Raw genomic sequence first — 18828 nt, 5'->3', positions numbered from 1 at the left:
AGCAGCTGTGTTTTAAAGAAGTAGATCTGATATTTATGAGTCTTGGTGCAATTATTTGGGATAATTACGAAGGTGAAAACTCGTTTGTAAAGATATTTTCTTGAGTATATGGATGCAGAAGATTTTTGGAGGAATAATTCAAGATAACCAATGCACGCACAAGAAAGAAATATTTCTTTGTCAGAACTATTAACTGAAGGAAAATCTTTGTCCTTAAAATGCCTAATGATATTCATGAGAAGTGTTAATTCGATCTCCTTGGTTTCATTATGTCACAAATTACGCAGTTGGTTTAAATGTCAGTAATTTTTGTAATGAAAGAATTTCATAATTGTTAGTTACCTTATGTTGTACACTCTTTGTTAACAATAATCAGAGTATAATTTTTCAAGAAAGATCTTCTTTAAAGTAAAACCCTCCTGAATTATTCTTAGTAGAGTTTGAAATATTACGTCATGTGTGCATTACACCTTATGCCATACGCAGCTACAGATTGTTTCCGACACGCAAGGAAAAAATTTAATGCTGAGTAGCTTATTTTTCTTTAGCTGCTCCATTTGCTGATTTCACTTGGCTTTCGTGAACATCAGTACACCAGACATAAAATAGCGTGTTGAGCAAAAGGTAAGCTACTTTTCGTCCAGGTCAGATCTCACTTTGCATTGTTGTGAGCAAACGGTAGGTAGCCAGAATTTTCAGGTGTTGTGCTAAGTAAGCAGTTTAACTTACAGTGAACAGAAAAGGTAATCTTAAACAGATATTTTGTTCCGAGCTGAGCAGTATTTTATTTTGCGGTTATTTAAAGTTAGACATTGCACTTCATGTTATGTAACGTTCATAACGTACTTTAGTATTAGTTACAGTTCGATAGTTTTCACCGAGTACACAATTAGCTTCTTTTGGGATTTAATTAGATTCACTTTCGTTATTTAAAATGCAGCATTTTCTTTTGGGATTTACTTAGATTCACTTTCATTATTTCAAATTTAGCAATCCACCAAGGTAGAAGTTTTGTTTCACTACACGGTTCACAAGTCAGTACATGGCAACCCAACAGTCAGTATTTGTCAGCCGTTGAATAAAATATCTTAAGGACACATTAGATGAGGAGAAAGTTTTTGGAAAAGCATATTCAGTATTTTATATATACATAAATTACATATAAAGCTTATACAATTAACGTTGAACCTCATATATTAAGCTGCAAGAAACTGGAAGGATTTCATATTGAAAAATGATCCAAAGGAAGAATCGTTGAATAGAGTTCTCAAAACAAAATATCCTTTCCAGAAAAGTTATTTAATGTTTTCCACCGATTCGACACTCCTATCCAAAAAATGTTTGTGATAAGAAATCTTAAGGACACATTGCACGAGGAGAAAGTTTTTGGAAAAGGATATTCAGTATTTAATATGTAGATAATTTATATGTAAAGCTTATACAATTAACGTTGAACCTCGTATATTAATCTGCGAGAAACTGGAAGAATTTCATATTGAAAATGTTCTAAAAGTAGAATCGTTGAATAGTGTTCTCAAAACCAAATATCCTTTTCAGAAAGGTTATTTAATATTTTCTACCGATTCGACACTACTATCCAAAAAGTGTTTATGGTGAGAACATTTTGACTACGCTTAAAAAGAGAAACAAATAAGAAACACAATATTTGGTATCTGCCTAGTTGCACGTAAGACTCCTGTTCCTAATGACCTATCGACACACAGATTCCAAGAGACAAAGAAGGCGTATAGCAGCCATCTTGATTCATCACCACACATCCACCACCCACAACTCTCTTTGATTGGCCAGAACTGAGACCGAAGCGAGCAAACCTTACGCAAAGGCGCGACGAATAGCATTAAGACCAGGGTCAGACGTCCCTAGAAGCCACGCAAGCAACGTTCATGGAATGATCCTCGAATCAGTCTTACACTATTCGCGTTAAATGCGCTGGCGATTTCTATTCTTTGAGGCGGAGGTAGTTTGCAGTGCGCTGTACACGATGAAACAGACTTTTATTATGGAACAAGACGTCTCTGTGTCTCTTGCCGGCGAAAGAAAACTGCAGAAATACCAAGGGACACCGTGCCCTCCTATGTAAACATCCATTGTACGAGGTGAATTCAAGTTCTAAGGCCTCCGATTTTTCTTCTAATTAACTACTCACCCGAATTCGATGAAACTGGCGTTACTTCTCGACGTAATCGCCCTGCAGACGTACATATTTTTCACAACGTTGACGCCATGATTCCATGGCAGCGGCGAAGGCTTCTTTAGAAGTCTGTTTTGACCACTGGAAAATCGCTGAGGCAATAGCAGCATGGCTGGTGAATGTGCGGCCACGGAGAGTGTCTTTCATTGTTGGAAAAAGCCAAAAGTCACTAGGAGCCAGGTCAGGTGAGTAGGGAGCATGAGGAATCACTTCAAAGTTGTTATCACGAAGAAACTGTTGTGTATCGTTAGCTCGATGTGCGGGTGCGTTGTCTCGGTGAAACAGCACACGCGCAGCCCTTCCCGGACGTTTTTGTTGCAGTGCAGGAAGGAATTTGTTCTTCAGAACATTTTCGTAGAATGCACCTGTTACCATAGTGCCCTTTGGAACGCAATGGGTAAGGATTACGCCCTCGCTGTCCCAGAACATGGACACCATCATTTTTTCAGCACTGGCGGTTACCCGAAATTTTTTGGGTGGCGGTGAATCTGTTTGCTTCCATTGAGCTGACTGGCGCTTTGTTTCTGGATTGAAAAATGGCATCCACGTCTCATCCATTGTCACAACCGACGAAAAGAAAGTCCCATTCACGTTGTCGTTGCGTGTCAACATTGCTTGGCAACATGCCACACGGGCAGCCATTTGGTCGTCCACCTGGATGACACTTTTCGTATTTTCAGGTCGTCATGCAGGATTGTGTGCACAGAACCCACAGAAATGCCAACTCTGGAGGCTATCTGTTCAACAGTCATTCGGCGATCCCCCAAAACAATTCTCTCCACTTTCTCGGTCATGTCGTCAGACCGGCTTGTGCGAGCCCGAGGTTGTTTCGGTTTGTTGTCACACGATGTTCTGCCTTCATTAAACTGTCGCACCCACGAACACACTTTTGACACATCTATAACTCCATCACCACATGTCTCCTTCAACTGTCGATGAATTTCAATTGGTTTCACACCACGCAAATTCAGAAAACGAATGATTGCACGCTGTTCAAGTAAGGAAAACGTCGCCATTTTAAGTATTTAAAACAGTTCTCATTCTCGCCGCTGGCGGTAAAATTCTATCTGCCATATGGTGCTGCCATCTCTGGGACGTATTGACAATGAATGCGGCCTCATTTTAAAACAATGTGCATGTTTCTATCTCTTTCCAGTCTGGAGAAAAAAAATCGGAGGCCTTAGAACTTGAATGCACCTCGTACAACAATGACACAAATAAGCACCTAAGCATTGCCTCCTTAGCGAGCAGGATGCACCGTCTCGTTTTCGACTCACTCTTGCACAGTGGACGGTGTAGGACTGTTACCGGGAGGTTACGCGACTTTCCACCGCTGGCATAAGCCACGGCAGTAAAGTGGTGTGTATGTGTCACAATCGGCTGCCTGCAAACTGGGGCACAAAATGGTACGTGACACACTGAAAGGAAAAAGCTACCGTGTTCGGACGTGCGCGTGACCACACAATCAATAAATTGCCCGATTTGTTTACGCATTTACGGCGACTGTCCTACGTGTCTCCAAGAAATGGTGTACTATTGGCAGCCGTGTAACACAAGGTAGGAACAATAGTGGCAGAAAGATCCTAACCGACGGGCACCCGAGGAAGCGTGTCAGTGACAACGGGCTTGAATTGCAACATGAACTGCTGCTGTCAGTGAATGCAGGTCCGTCATAACCAGTCCGCGAGCGAGCACTGTGAAAGGGACAGCTTGCAATGAACACTGGGTCTGGTACCTCGCAAAAGGGCAGTGCTCACAGAGGCACATAAAACGGCACGTGTTCTCCTCGTCAGTGACCGCAGAAACTGGATAGCAACTGACTGACAGCGATCTAAACTGGTGCTAGGGACAGAATTTCCTGTGGCGTTATTTTTAATTTTCTGAAAATTACTTGAAGCAGATACACTGGTCTCAACTGAAGAATGGGATACAATTCGTCGACTTTGACCAATGACGTCATTTTTTAGTAATAGACACTAGTTTGTTTATTTTTAAGACATAAGTAATAAATCGGTTATCTTCAGTGGAGAAACATTATAATCGTAAATAGAAATAAAAGAATGTGATATTAAGAGAAAGATACTGAGTATGCTTTTTGTCGCTTGTGGTAATTCTAAATCATTTGTGTACATCTCTTGAATTACACCTTTGTTTGACAGTGAGTCGTTGTAATTTCTATTTCCTCAGCAACTGATTCTGAAATATCCCCTTAGAAAAATTATAAACGACAGTGCTGGTAAACCTCTTACGTTATTTGATTTTCAAACAGCTGAGCAAAACTGAACGTACTCAGACATTTCTCTCTTTACTTATTCTGATCAACAGTAAACTGACACACAATATTTTTTTTAGCGCAACGCAGTCTGACTTTCAATAATCTCTACAAAAGAATGGCGCTGACTAACAATAACCTATACCTTTCATGAATCACTTACCTCATAAAAATCTTCGTTACTCGAACTACTCCAATATAGCGAGCGCCAGTACTGCCATCTAAATAAAAGATTCAAACTGCTGAAGGCACTAACTACTGATAAGCATTGTTAGCAAATGAAAGATTTTGATGGAGAACAAACAATGTATTTACCTTAATAGTGTTCAAAAGTCATAATATATATCAATTCACGACATCCGGTGTTACAAATTTCGTTTTTCTGACGGACACACGTCCAGATCGTCCACTCTCAAAACTCTGCCATCTCTCTCCCTACATCCACCACTGATGGCGGCTCACCTCCAACTGCACAACGCTACGCGCTGTTCACATCCAACTACCCAACACTACAATATCGAATTTTCCAACAATGCAAACCTAGCCAGAGACTGCACGCAGCACAGTCAGTGATTTTCATACAGAGCGCTACGTGGCGTTACCAACATAAAAACCTAAACAGCCTACTTACAATTCGTATCTTCTACTATGTAAGTCGAATGAAATACAGGATATGAATGTTACGTTTGTCGCTTTTTTCGCCTACGCTATTGCTGGTATCCGTTCTTCAGTTGACCTATAAAGGTCAACTGAATTTCAGAATACAAAAAATGAAATGAGAGTGTGGCATTGTTGGCCGGGAGCCCCCATCCAGGGAAGTCCAGCCGCCGAGTGCAAGTCTTAATCTCAGTCGACCCCACATTGGGCGACTTGCATGCCGGTGATGAGGACGAAATGATAATGAGGACGATACAACACCCAGTCTACGAGCGGAGAAAATCTCCAATCCGGTCGGTAATCGAACCAGAGCCCGGTGCATGGGAGGCAAGCACGTTACCACCCAGCTCAGCAGGCGGACTTCAGAGTACAAATTTTACGTTCCTCGGTTTCTTCTCCTTCACTAGTTCTAGTAGCCTATTCTTTAGTTGGCCTTTATAAGTCAGCTGAAGTACGGGATACAGATTTTAAGTTTGTCGCTTTTTCTGCCTTCGCCAGTGCAGCTATCCTATTCTTCAGAAGAGTAGGTCAGCTGAAGAACAGGATACAAATTTTACGTTCCTCGGTTTCTTCGCTTTCACTGTTCTAGTTGCCTATTCTTTAGTTGGCCTATCTAAGTCAGCTGAAGTACACGATACAAATTTTACGTTTGTCTCTTTTTTTCATCTTCACTGGTACTGTTACCGTGTTCTTCAGCTGATGCTAGTACCAGCAAAGGCGAAAAAACCAACATACGTAAAATTTATAGTATATGTCAACTGAGGTACTTAATGCCAATGTTACGTATGTTGCTTTTTTTGCTTTCGCTAGCGCTAGTATCCTATCCTTTAGTTGCCATGTGTAGGTCAACTGAAGAATAGGGTACTAGGCTTTTCTACTGTGAAAAAAAGTGATACGCGTAACATTACATTCGAAGTATGGATGTACATGATGTATGTCCACTATCTGTTTTTCTGTACTATAATCGTTTGTTTCTCAGCATTCGTCTATGCTTTTAAATCTTGTGACATGATTAGTCAAAGCCGACGGGTTGTATCCCATTCTTCAGTACTCCCATACACTGCTCAAAACAATTAGAGGGACAAGGATTTGATCGAGTGTATGACGTACGTAGTCCGTGATTAAGTTCCACTCACGGAAAAAAAATTGGCAACACCAAGGAGTTGTGCGACATGAATGAAAGTTGCTAAGCGTGTTGTTACGTTTGAAAGATTATGTCTGTTCAAAATTTCACGTCAGTCATATAAGAGTGGAGCTACTATGACGTTACAAATCAGGTTCACTTTAAATACACGCTGTAACAGTCGTCAGCGTTAGTTGCCTTTGAGATTGGACATGCTGTGTTGATGTTACCCAAGAATGCCTTTAGGGCGACAAAGACACCACTATCAACATTTCACTGAGTTTGTACGAGGTCTTGTAATAGGGCTACGAAAGCTGGATATTCCTTCTGCGATACTGCAGAAGACTTGGCAGGAATGTAGCCACTCCAACGGTAGTGAGGGTAACATACGGTCACACTGGATCTACACGTTTGGTAAGACTTCTTATTACAGCAGGTGCACTCTCGTGGTTGTCCCACACACCCCGACTGCAAATTTGTACGTCAGTCTGATGATTCGACTTGTGCTGCCATTCATGAACAGCAGTCCAGACGGTTTTTTCCAACAGGATAACGCTGGCCCAGATACCGCTGTTGTAATCCAACACGCTCTACAGAATGTCGACGTATTGCCTTGGCCTGCTTGATCACCAGATCTGTCATTAATCGGGCACATATGGAACATCATCGAACATCAACTCCAGTGCCATCCACACACAACATTAACTGACTGACCGACCACGTGCAACAGGCATAGAACTCCAGCCCACAAAATGACATCCGGCACCTGTTCAACACAATGCATACACGTCTGCACGCTTGCAGTCAACATTCTGGCGGATACACCTGTTATTAACGTACCAGCATATCACATTTGAAATGGCCTATCTCTCGCTTACATTAACCTGCGTTATTGTAATGGTATTAACATATATGTTGCCTACAGAGTTCTCAGTTGAAATTCTTTTCTTTCCTAATAGCTTTTGTCACTTTCATTTCAAACTTTTCCTCTTTCATTATCCCATCCATTCCCAATATGCTAACTTGCTAAGCTAAACAATGTCATTCTCAATTATACTATTATTATTATTATTATTATTATTAATGCAAATTATTATTATTGTGATAGTTATGTAAAATTTTTTGGTTAAGAGAGGGCGCAAAGGCCTAATTTGGTCAGGCTATCTAATAATAAATAAACAAACGTCTTGAGGATTCTGCAGTGTGGCTTCTTCCCTTCTTGCGATTACATTTGGATGTTCCACTTTTAAGTCGCCTCGTACCCCAATGATACACTATGTGATCAAAAGTATCCGGACACACCCAAAAACATACGTTTTTCATATTAGCTGCATTTTGCTGCCAACTACTGCCAGGTACTTCGTATCAGCGACCTCAGTAGTCATGAGACATCGTGAGAGAGCAGAATGGGGCACTCTGTGGATCTCAAGGTCTTTTCCAACGTGGTCAGGTGATAGGGTGTTACTTGTGTCATGCGTCTGTACACGAGATTTCCACACTCCTAAACATCCCTACGTCCACTGTTTCCGATGTGACAGTGAAGTGAAAACGTGAGGGGACACATACAGCACAAAAGTGTACAGGCCGACCTCGTCTGTTGACTGACATAGACTGCCGACAGTTGAAGAGGGTCTTAATGTGTAACAGACAGACATCTATCCAGACTGTCACACAAGAATTCCAAACTGCATCAGGATCCATTGCAAGCAGTTAGGCGGGAGGTGAGAAAACTTTGATTTCATGGTCGAGCGGCTGCTCATAAGCCACACATCACGCCGGTACGAGGTGCATTCAAGTTCTAAGGCCTCCAATTTTTTTTTCTCTGGGCTGGAAAGAGATTGAAACATGCGCATTCTTTTAAAATGAGGCCGCGTTCATTGTCAATACATCCCAGAGATGGCAGCACCGTACGGCAGATGGAATTTTACCGCCAGCGGCGAGAATGAGAATAGTTTTAAATACTTAAAATGGCAACGTCTTCCTTACTTGAACAGCGTGCAATCATTCGTTTTCTGAATTTGCGTGCTCTGAAACCAATTGAAATTCATCGACAGTTGAAGGAGACATGTGGTGATGGAGTTATGAATGTGTTGAATGAGCGTTCATGGGTGCGACAGTTTAATGAAGGCAGAACATCGTGTGACAACAAACCGAAACAACCTCGGGCTCGCACAAGCCGGTCTGACGACACGATCGAGAAAGTGGAGATAATTGTTTTGGGGGATCGTCGAATGACTGTTGAACAGATCACCTCCAGAGTTGGAATTTCTGTGGGTTCTGTGCACACAATCCTGCATGACGACCTGAAAATGCGAAAAGTGTCATCCAGGTGGGTGCCACGAATGCTGACGGACGACCTCACGGCTGCCCATGTGGCATGTTGCCGAGCAATGTTGACGCGCAACGACAGCATGAATGGGACTTTCTTTTCGTCGGTTGTGACAATGGATGAGACGTGGATGCCATTTTACAATCCAGAAACAAAGCGCCAGTCAGCTCAATGGAAGCACACAGATTCACCACCACCAAAAAAATTTCGGGTAACCGCCAGTGCTGAAAAAATGATGGTGTCCATGTTCTGGGACAGCGAGGGCATAATCCTTACCCATTGCGTTCCAAAGGGCACTACGGTAACAGGTGCATCCTACGAAAATGTTTTGAAGAACAAATTCTTTCCTGCACTGCAACAAAAACGTCTGGGAAAGGCTGCGCGTGTGCTGTTTCACCGAGACAACGCACCCGCACATCGAGCTAACGTTACGCAACAGTTTCTTCGTGATAACAACTTTGAAGTGATTCCTCATGCTCCCTACTCACCTGACCTGGCTCCTAGTGACTTTTGGCTTTTTCCAACAATGAAAGACACTCTCCGTGGCCGCACATTCACCAGCCATGCTGCTATTGCCTCAGCGATTTTCCAGTGGTCAAAATAGACTCCTAAAGAAGCCTTCGCCGCTGCCATGGAATCATGGCGTCAGCGTTGTGAAAAATGTGTACGTCTGCAGGGCGATTACGTCGAGAAGTAACGCCAGTTTCATCGATTTCGGGTGAGTAGTTGATTAGAAAAAAAATCGGAGGCCTTAGAACTTGAATGCACCTCGTAAAAGCCAAATGACGCGTCACTTGGTGTAAGGAGCATAAACATTGGACGATTGAACAGTGGAAAAACGTTGTGTGGAGTGAAGAATCACGGTACACAACATGGCGATCTAGCAGGGTGTGGGTATGGCGAGTGCCCGGTGAACGTCATCTGCCAGCGTGCGTAGTGCCAACAGTAAAATTTGGAGGCGGTGGTGTTATGGTGTGGTCGTGCTCCTACACTGATGTTTTAAGCACCTTCTTGCTTCCCACTGTTGCAGAGCAATTCGGGGATAGCGATTGCTTCTTGAACACAATCGAGTACCTGTTCATAATGCGCGGCCTGTGGCGGAGTGGTTACACGAAAACAACATCTCTGTAATGGACTGGCCTACACAGAGTCCTGATCTGAATCCTATAGAACAGCTTTGGGATGTTTTGGAACTTCGTATCAGGCCTCACCGACCGACATCGATACCTCTCCTCAGTGCAGCAGTCCGTGAAGAATGGGCTGCCATTCCCCAAGAAACCTTCCAGCACCTGACTGAATATACACCTGCGAGAGTGGAAGCTGTCTTCAAGGCTACGGGTGGGCTAACACCATATTGAATTACAGCATCACCAATGGAGAGCGCCACGAACTTGTAGGTCATTTTCAGCCAGGTGTCCAGATACTTTTGATCACATAGTGTAAATATGTTTTCTAGACAAATATAGTCCCAAAAATGTTCAAATTTGTGTGAAATCGTATGGGACTTAACTGCTAAGGTCATCAGTCGCTAAGCTTACACACTACTTAACCTACATTATCCTAAGGACAAACACACACACCCATGCCCGAGGGAGGACTCGAACTCCCGCCAGGACCAGCCGCACAGTCCATGACTGTAGCGCCCTAGACCGCTCGGCTAATCCCGCGTGGCAAATGTAGCCCCGAAATTTCATTGCACTCCACTAATTATTTTTTGCTGTTGTGATTTTTTCCGTCAGTGTATACACCGTAACTCTTGTTCTTCCAACACATTTTAATAATGAGAACAACCCTCCATGATACGTTTGAAAGCCATGGCTTAGTGGCGGTATTCAAATGTATCGTGCTGTGCCTAAGAGTTAAACGGACGAGAAATGTCTCACCCTGCCATCTAACCTTTGTAAGTATCGTTTGCGTCTCTATACTCGTGTACGTTTCATCAGTCAACATGAGGCATCTGACTGAGGCAGAACGTGTTCAGGCAGTTACATTACTGCAGGGAGGTTGGATCAGTCGTGCAGTGTATACAGAGCTTGATGTTGTTGGGAAGGTTTGAAAGCAATTTCGTGAAACCATTGCATACACAACAAAGCCGGGGTTAATTATTCTCTCTGCCGGCGCACTGGGATCTATAAAATGGTCCAAGAGCGACAGCTGGTTGTATTGTCAGTGGCCAAACAATAGGGACCACACTCCGAGATGCCCGTTTAAGAGCAAGAAGGCCTCATCACGCCCCTCGCTTAACTGCTCTACACGTGAGAGATCGACTTCGATTTGTTGAGGAACGCAGGTGCGGCACTGGCGCAGTGTATTGTTTGTAGACGAGTCCCACTTTCGTCTAACACTGTGCGATGTGTGTACCGTCGTCGTAGTGAACGCTATAATGAAGCAGCATACGAGGAAATGGACAGATTTGGCTACGGCTCAGTCATGGTGAGGGGTGCCATAATAACTCCAAACAATTCTGTCTCTGAATCAATAACAAAAAAAAAAAAAAAAAAAAAATGGAGGTGAAGTGGAGCCCTATGGGACACCAATGACTCAGTACACATGGTTCCACATGGTTCTGATACGTGAATCTGGAGTTCATTCCTTTCCCTGTTCTTTATTTCTGTTATGTGAGAGTTATATCCTAAATACGATTTAATCGAGTCATTTGACAAGTCTTTTACGCCATATCGTTCAAGTTTCGTCAGAAGTGCAGAATGATCAGTCACATCAGAAAAAGCTTCTGGTAAATCTATAAATAATCTTGAGAGTTTGTGTGATTGTCCGTTGCATTTGAGACACGGTTTATCAGGTTGAAAGTAATGTTTCAGTTAACCACTGTGAACTGAAGCCATGTTCACATCCAGACATAATATTATTTTGTTGAAGAATGCAGTCAGCTTCGAAAGGAACACTCGTAAATAAATTATGAGAAACTTCACACTAGTGACATAGTGAGCAGGAGACAATGATGTTCGAAGTTATTGTAATCTGTGGAAGATGTAGAAACTAGCAGCCTAAATGAGTTGGTGTGAAAAAAAACTATGAAAAGAGTGCATCAGATTTTCAATAAAATATTATCATCTCAGTACCGAATTAGCGAAGTGCGGCTAAATGTAACGACTATTGGACGATTGGACTGACTACTTACGCTTGTATACTTCTGCCACCGTAATACGAAGGAATAGGAAAAAAAATGAAGATATGCTGCACACATATGAGGTTGATAAATGCAGAAGAAAAACTTCAAAAAGTCGAGATCACTAGTAAAGCATTTACTTAGATAACCGGTTTCGGTAAAACTACATTAGAATCCTCGTATCTGCAATGGATAGAACCAAGTTGACAGGGTAACAGGTCTACAAGTTAAGTACAACAATGCATAAAATTCATTGTCCACAGACTTGGAAGAGTAATACACCTTACTCCCTTCAAATTCACATAATCACCTCCATCTGTGCTATACATCGTAGCACTTTACGATTACGCATGTGGAGATCACGAAAATCACTGGATAACGGGATGCAAATATTAAAATAAACAATACATACAAACACTGGGACAGCGCGCCGAATAAAAATGCTGCTCACACAGCAGCTGACTACAGATTGAGGTATAGAGTAAACACAACCAATATTCCATAAGCGCACCAGGTAACAAATAATGTAGTACAATCTGGAATTGTATTTGTGTACAGCAAAGCCCTGAATATACGGTACCAAGTAACTGTTATTATGTTAACTGGCAGAAATAACTTTCAAAAAAACCCAAACGTTATTTGTATAGAAAGCATAGCCTAAATCAGGAACCATAGTGATCTTAAAACAATAGATTTTTGTACAATGTTTTAGGGAATTCTTGAAGGACTCCATTCTATTAACATATACAGTTGGTTTCTATAAGCAAATTATGATATAATCCAGTAACTACGGTTTATATACGAGCACGTATATATCCTGTGAACAGTCAGTGATATGTTACCAATTGTCCATCACAATGGAAGGTTACAGATCGATATTAACAACAAAGCCACCTATACTGTCACCGTAAGTACGCAGTTCCTTTCTGGATCCAAATCGTCATTCAAATCAGTACTCACTGTGAGACATAAGCATGTTCCATTTTCTTGACACAGAACCAGCACCCAGCACAACGCTAGTGACCTTGAAAATCTCTTCGGTTTTGCTGCCGGATCCTAACATCAACTCGATTCAGTATTTCGGCGAGCCAACTGTTCGCCATCTTCAGGAGAACGCTGTTTCTGCTGATGAGTCTCGCTGATAACTGATGCCAGTCTGCAAAACGACGTCCTATGTAGGCCTCCGTACCGTACACGGTGAAAGCGCCGCCCATCACAGTTGCTGCCCTCCAAGACAGGGCAGGTGGCGCGGCCGTTGGTAGAACACCGCCGGCAACCATACATCCCACTCACAGACGATTTTTGAGCACTCGGACTAGCCGCACCGAAGAACGTTCAGTTTTGATGCGGGATAGTACAGGATTCCACGTCCTGCTAAGACGAAACTCACTGTCTCTATTAATTAAATTATCCACCAACATAATTTCAATTGGCTCTTTATAGACGCTGTTTCAAAAACTGGAAGTGTTGCCGACAATAATAGTTTCGTCAAATTTTATACCATGTCCTTCTACCGCCGACTTTTCCGGCTGTTGTAGCCTCACATGATGGTGATGCTCCACGCATCTGTCATTAAGTGTGCGAATCGAACGGCCGATGTAAGCGTTTCCACATTGACATGAAATGTTGTATATATCAAGCTTCCTAAGCCCCAAATCATCTTTCATCATCATTTCATCATCATTGACTCGCAAGTGGCCGAAGCGGCGTCAACTAAAAAGGGCTTCCAATATGGCGGCCGAACTTTCCCGCATTTGGCCTCCCGGCCAACAATACCACACGATCATTTCATTTCATTTCATCTTTCACAGAGCCGAGTAGAGCCCCACTCTCGGAAGGCGGACAGAACACACTCTTCATGTTAAAACTCCTTAGAATTCTTCCAGTCTTAATAGCTATGCCCCCATCGTAAGGAATGAAGGCCACCGATCTACGCTCCTCTTCATGGATCTTCGGTGATGGTCCAAACTCCTTAGCCCGAAGAACTCCTTTCTTAAAAACGCCCATCAAATGCCCAAGTTCTTGGGTTTAAGTGTTCGCGTCGGAAATGGACGGAAAGGGACGGAAAAGGACGTCACTGCATTGGTATGGCGGATGACAAATCTTATAACGCAGATATTGATCTGTTTGCGTCGGCTTTCGATAAACACTGTCTCCCAGAGTGCCACATGGTTTTTTGTAAACCATAACGTCCAAGAACGGAAGCATCCAATCGCTTTCAACCTCCATGGTAAATTTAATGTTCAGATGAAGACAGTTGAAGTGGTCCAAAAATCTGTTGTGGCCAGACGAAAAAGGTATCTTCCACATAGCTCCAGAAAAAAGTTGGATGCAAAGCCGAAGTCTTCGGCGGCATATCCTCGAAGTCCTACAAAAATAGGTTGGCGACTTTGGTTGATACACGACCACCCATAGCCACTCCGTCATTCTGTTCAAAAATATTGTCGCTGTGTACATGGGTTCTCAACAGATTTTTGGGCACATAAACTGTCGTCATCCCAGCTTTAAATTTACCATGGAGGTTGAAAGTGATGGGATGATTCCAATCTTGGACATTGTATTTTACAGAAGACCAGGTGGCACTCTGCGACACAGTGTTTATCGAAAGCGGCAGCACGCAGATCGGTTTCTGCATTGTAAGATTTGTCATCCGCCATACCAACGCAGTGGCGTTCTTAGGACTGAGGTACGAAGAGCATACGCCATTTCCGACGCGGACACTTCAGCACAAGGACTTACGCATTTGATAAGTGTTTGTAAGGAAGCACATCTGCGGGCTATGGAGTTTGGACCATCACCGGAGATCCATGAAGAACAGCGAACATGCGAGTCTTGAGAGCAAAATCGGAAATTCACTCGCTGACATCAACGCACGTTTCACGTAAAGGTCATGAGAAGAGAGAATACTGTGCTTACATAGGCGTATAGGTAATCAGTTCTTCGCTCGCTCAATGCGTAAATGAAAATAGGACAGAAAATCACTAATATCGGTACTTACTTGTTCTTTAAGTTAAAACGTCGAGGTTGGGAGGCCATGGTCAGTGTTTAGAACTATTAGCTCCCACAGACTGGCTGAAACGCCGCCCCTCTTAACTCAGCACTGACGACTAGCGATGACGGGTATGGAAACGCCCCGGGCAGCGGTGGGACACCAACCACAGTGCCGCCCAACATATAGGACTGATGGTGTGGGGTGTCATTTCATTCCACAGCAGGAACCCTTTGGTTGTTATGCGCGGCATCCTTACAGCACAGCGACACCTCGACGATATTCTGTGCCCCGTTTTGTTGCCCTTCGTGACAAGCCGTCCATGGCTTACATTTCAGCAAGATAATGCCCGCTCTAGTATGGCGAGAGTTTCTACTGTCTACTTGTCTTCGTGCTTGGCCAGAGAGGTTGCCGGATTCCTCTCCAATGGAGAACATCTGGGGCAGTAATGGCAGGGCCTCCAACCAGCTAGGGATCTCGACGATCTCACTCGCCAATTGGACAGAATTTGGCACGATATCCGTCAGGAGGACACCCAGCGGCTCTCTCAACGAATACCAAGACCAATAATTCATTGCATAAGGGCCAGAGATGGAATAATGTGCTATTGACTGGTCTACTTGCGAAACTCTTTCTCTTGAATAAACCATCCAATTTTTCTGAAATTTGATCATTCTTTTGTCTGTTCATGTAAGTCAAATTTACCGATTTCCGTCCCATTCTGATAATTCATTCGTGGTGCATCGTTTTTTTTTGTTAGAGTGTATTTCTTCCAGCTCATTTGCAACATCAGATAAATTAATGTGTTTGAAATCTCGGTATGTAGTCAGTTGTGGTTTCTTTCAGGTTTGTGCAAGAACGTCCTAAATGTTAAAAGGACATAGAGGATGCTCCACTGAACAATTTGATGAGGGGAACCTGGGGTCAGAGAAGCCAGCTTAAGGAGACAGTAGGAACAAAATCACATTATTGTGTAACCTCCCAACAGTAAAAATATGTATAACATTCACATTCAGTGTAACCTCCTAACATTTTATTATTCTGTAACCTCGCAATAATAACGTGACTAACCTGCCAATAAAAAATGTGCGGCAAAGAGCAGGTGTGTTTGTTGTTTCATTGTTTCTAGCGTGTATGTGCCTGCAATGCTAAAATTTAAGAGAAACCCATTTTCTCGTGATTTAGAACCTGCAGCTCTACCTGGAACCGATTTCCCATATTTTCAGACAGTGGTTGGATGATTAAAGATTTGTCTGTCCAGTTGATGGAGCACTGTATATGAACCAAAAATATTGGCATCTTAACTAAAAAAAAAAAAAAAAACAAAAATTCTAACGGAAGGGTGTTACTAATATTGCACGGACATGCAACACTTAGAAAGAAGTCTTCAAGCTGTAACTCTAGCTAGAGATGATGATGTAATGACGCCTTGGCTATCTACAGACAGCGCTCACAGGCTACTAGATCTCGCATATTTTAAGCCTGTTGCAGATATCTACAACCAAGTAGCTGACAACTGGTTTCGCACAAATCCTGACAGCGATATTGGTCAGACAACAATGCCTCCGATGTTGTTGTTGTGGTATTCAGTCGTGAAACTGGTTTGATGCAGCTTTCCATGCTACCCTATCCTGTGCAAGCTGCTTCATCTCCCAGTACTTACTGCAACCTACATCCTTCTGAATCTGCTTAGTGTATTCATCTCTTGGTCTCCCTCTACGATTTTTACCCTCCACGCTGCCCTCAAATACTAAATTTGTGATCCCTTGATGCCTCAGAACATGTCCTACCAACTGGTGCCTTCTTCTTGTCAAGTTGTGCCACAAACGCCTCTTCTCCCCAATTCTATTCAATACCTCTTTATTATTTATGTGATCTACCCATCTAATCTTCAGCATTCTTCTGTAGCACCACATTTCGAAAGCTTCTTTTCTCTTCTTGTCCAAACTATTTATCGTCCATCTTTCACTTCCATACATGGCTACACTCCATACAAATACTTTCAGAAATGATTTCCTGATACTTAAATCTATACTCGATGTTAACAAATTTCTCTTCTTCAGAAACGCTTTCCTTGCCATTGCCAGTTTGCATTTTATATCTTCTCTACTTAGACCATCATCAGTTATTTTGCTCCCCAAATAGCAAAACTCATTTACTACTTTAAGTGTATCATCACCTAAACTAATTTCCTCAGCATCACCTGACTTAATTCGACTACATTCCATTATCCTCGTTTTGCTTTTGTTGATGTTCATCTTATATCCTCCTGTCAAGACACTGTCCATTCCATTCAACTTCTCTTCCAAGTCCTTTGCTGTCTCTGACAGAATTACAATGTCATCGGCAAACGTCAAAGTTTTTTCTCCATGAATTTTAATTCTTACTCCAAATTTTTATTTTGTTTTCTTTACTGCTTGCTCAATATACAGATTGAATAACATCGGGGATAGGCTACAACCCTGTCTCACTCCCTGCCCAACCACTTTCATGCCCCTCGACTCTTATAACTGCCATCTGGTTTCTGTACAAATTGTAAATAGCGTTTCGCTCCCTGTATTTGACCGCTGCCACCTTCAGCTTCAGAATTTGAAAAAGAGTATTCCAGTCCACATTGTCAAAAGCTTTCTCTAAGTCTGCAAATGCTAGAAACGTAGGTTTCCCTTTCCTTAATCTATCTTCTAAGATAAGTCATAGGGTCAGTATTGCCTCCATCATTTCTAAGAAATCCAAACTGATCTTCCCCGAAGTCTACTTCTACCAGTTTTCTCATTCAATGATGTTAGAGACGAATAAATGTATCAATTTGAGGTAAGAGTCTCTGTTTCGGAAGCGAACAAGTCGAAAGATACATGCGAAATTATTCTGATGCCTCTGACATAGAAATAAAGTACTGGTACTGGTGTTGTTGCTAAGAATGTAGGGTACGCAACTTTCAGAGATGGAAGTGTGGACCAAGACAAGAAAAAATGTCCAGTAAACAAGGCCTCTAAAATGCATACCCGAGGGGCTTTGAGCACTTGTTCACCTTCGCTAGTGTGAAACGCATCTCCTCTACTGATCAAGCGCTCACACCTCTTAAGTTATGTAGGTTAGAGCCCATGTTTACTAGACATTTGTTATTACTTTGGTCCATACTACCACCTCTGAAAGTTTCGTATCGTACAATCTTAGCAACAACAGTACCAATACGTACATTCCACTGTCAGACGTAGAAGTAGTTTTTCGTCTATAACTTTTCACTCGTTTGCTTCCGGTACTTACCTCAAATTTATACATTTATCCTCCTCCAACGTCCTAGAAATTCTGCGACGTCATCACGGAATTAGCCCGTATATATATATAGGCAGCGCCACGTACAGGCGCCAGCACCTGTAACTTTGACGCTCTGTAGCTTCGCTGAATGACGTTTCCAGACATGGATTCCTACGTAAAAATTGATCTACTAGGTTCCCTCTGCAACCTCCAGAAGTGTGTAATATGGATTGTCAAACACCTCGCATGTAAATGTAAACGTAAAATGGTATGTGCCTTTGGTGTTGTGTAGGTAGGTAGCCGTTGTAGACAGGCGGTAAGAACGTTTCACAGTACCTGCAGCGCCTGTAATTCGCCGTTGTGGACGACCTTCTCCATCTCTGGTGAGAGAATCCTGTACACGGAAATCACGCGTGTGTTCGCTAACAAACTGGGCCGGCAAGTGCCAAAAGTTCCTGAAGTACGTATTACTACTATTGACTGAGCTGCGATATTTTGTATCTGCTGACGACACCTGAAACAGGTCGCCAATTTCTTGCTTACGTTCGTGGGTAAATAACAGCCGATAACATTCGTGTTACCGGGTACTTGAGTAACAACTGGACGAAGGCGAGACATGTCAAGGTAGTGATAATTTATGAATGCGTGTGCTCGCTTTTTAAGGTTGCTTAGGCTCTAATCACAGATACCTGTGGTGTTTGAGTAGAGTCGAGAGTTCATCGATATTCCAGCTTGTAGAACTCTAGTAGGATACTAACAAATGGTTATTTCAGTCCAGAATATGAGCAGGGCTGTTTGTTAACATATGACACATTCAAGGTGAGAGGAACTGAAGCATTAGAACTTTGCTCCTAGTAATTGGTT

General features: G+C 42.6%; 1 protein-coding gene across 1 annotated transcript in view; it reads right to left on the bottom strand.

Moving 5' to 3' along the window:
- Positions 1 to 18390, bottom strand: part of LOC126176754 (solute carrier family 22 member 7-like) — a 557899-nt gene extending 539509 nt beyond the window's left edge. The window contains exon 1 of the mRNA XM_049923922.1: positions 18301 to 18390. Within this exon, the coding sequence (XP_049779879.1) occupies positions 18301 to 18342 (42 nt within the window). The 5' untranslated portion in view covers positions 18343 to 18390. The remainder of the gene's footprint in view (positions 1 to 18300) is intronic.
- Positions 18391 to 18828: the final 438 nt, after the last annotated feature.

Source organism: Schistocerca cancellata, chromosome 3 (genome assembly GCF_023864275.1).
Source record: "Schistocerca cancellata isolate TAMUIC-IGC-003103 chromosome 3, iqSchCanc2.1, whole genome shotgun sequence".
In the NCBI taxonomy this organism is placed as follows: Eukaryota; Metazoa; Arthropoda; class Insecta; order Orthoptera; family Acrididae; genus Schistocerca; species Schistocerca cancellata.
This window is presented reverse-complemented; position numbering and strand designations above follow the sequence as displayed.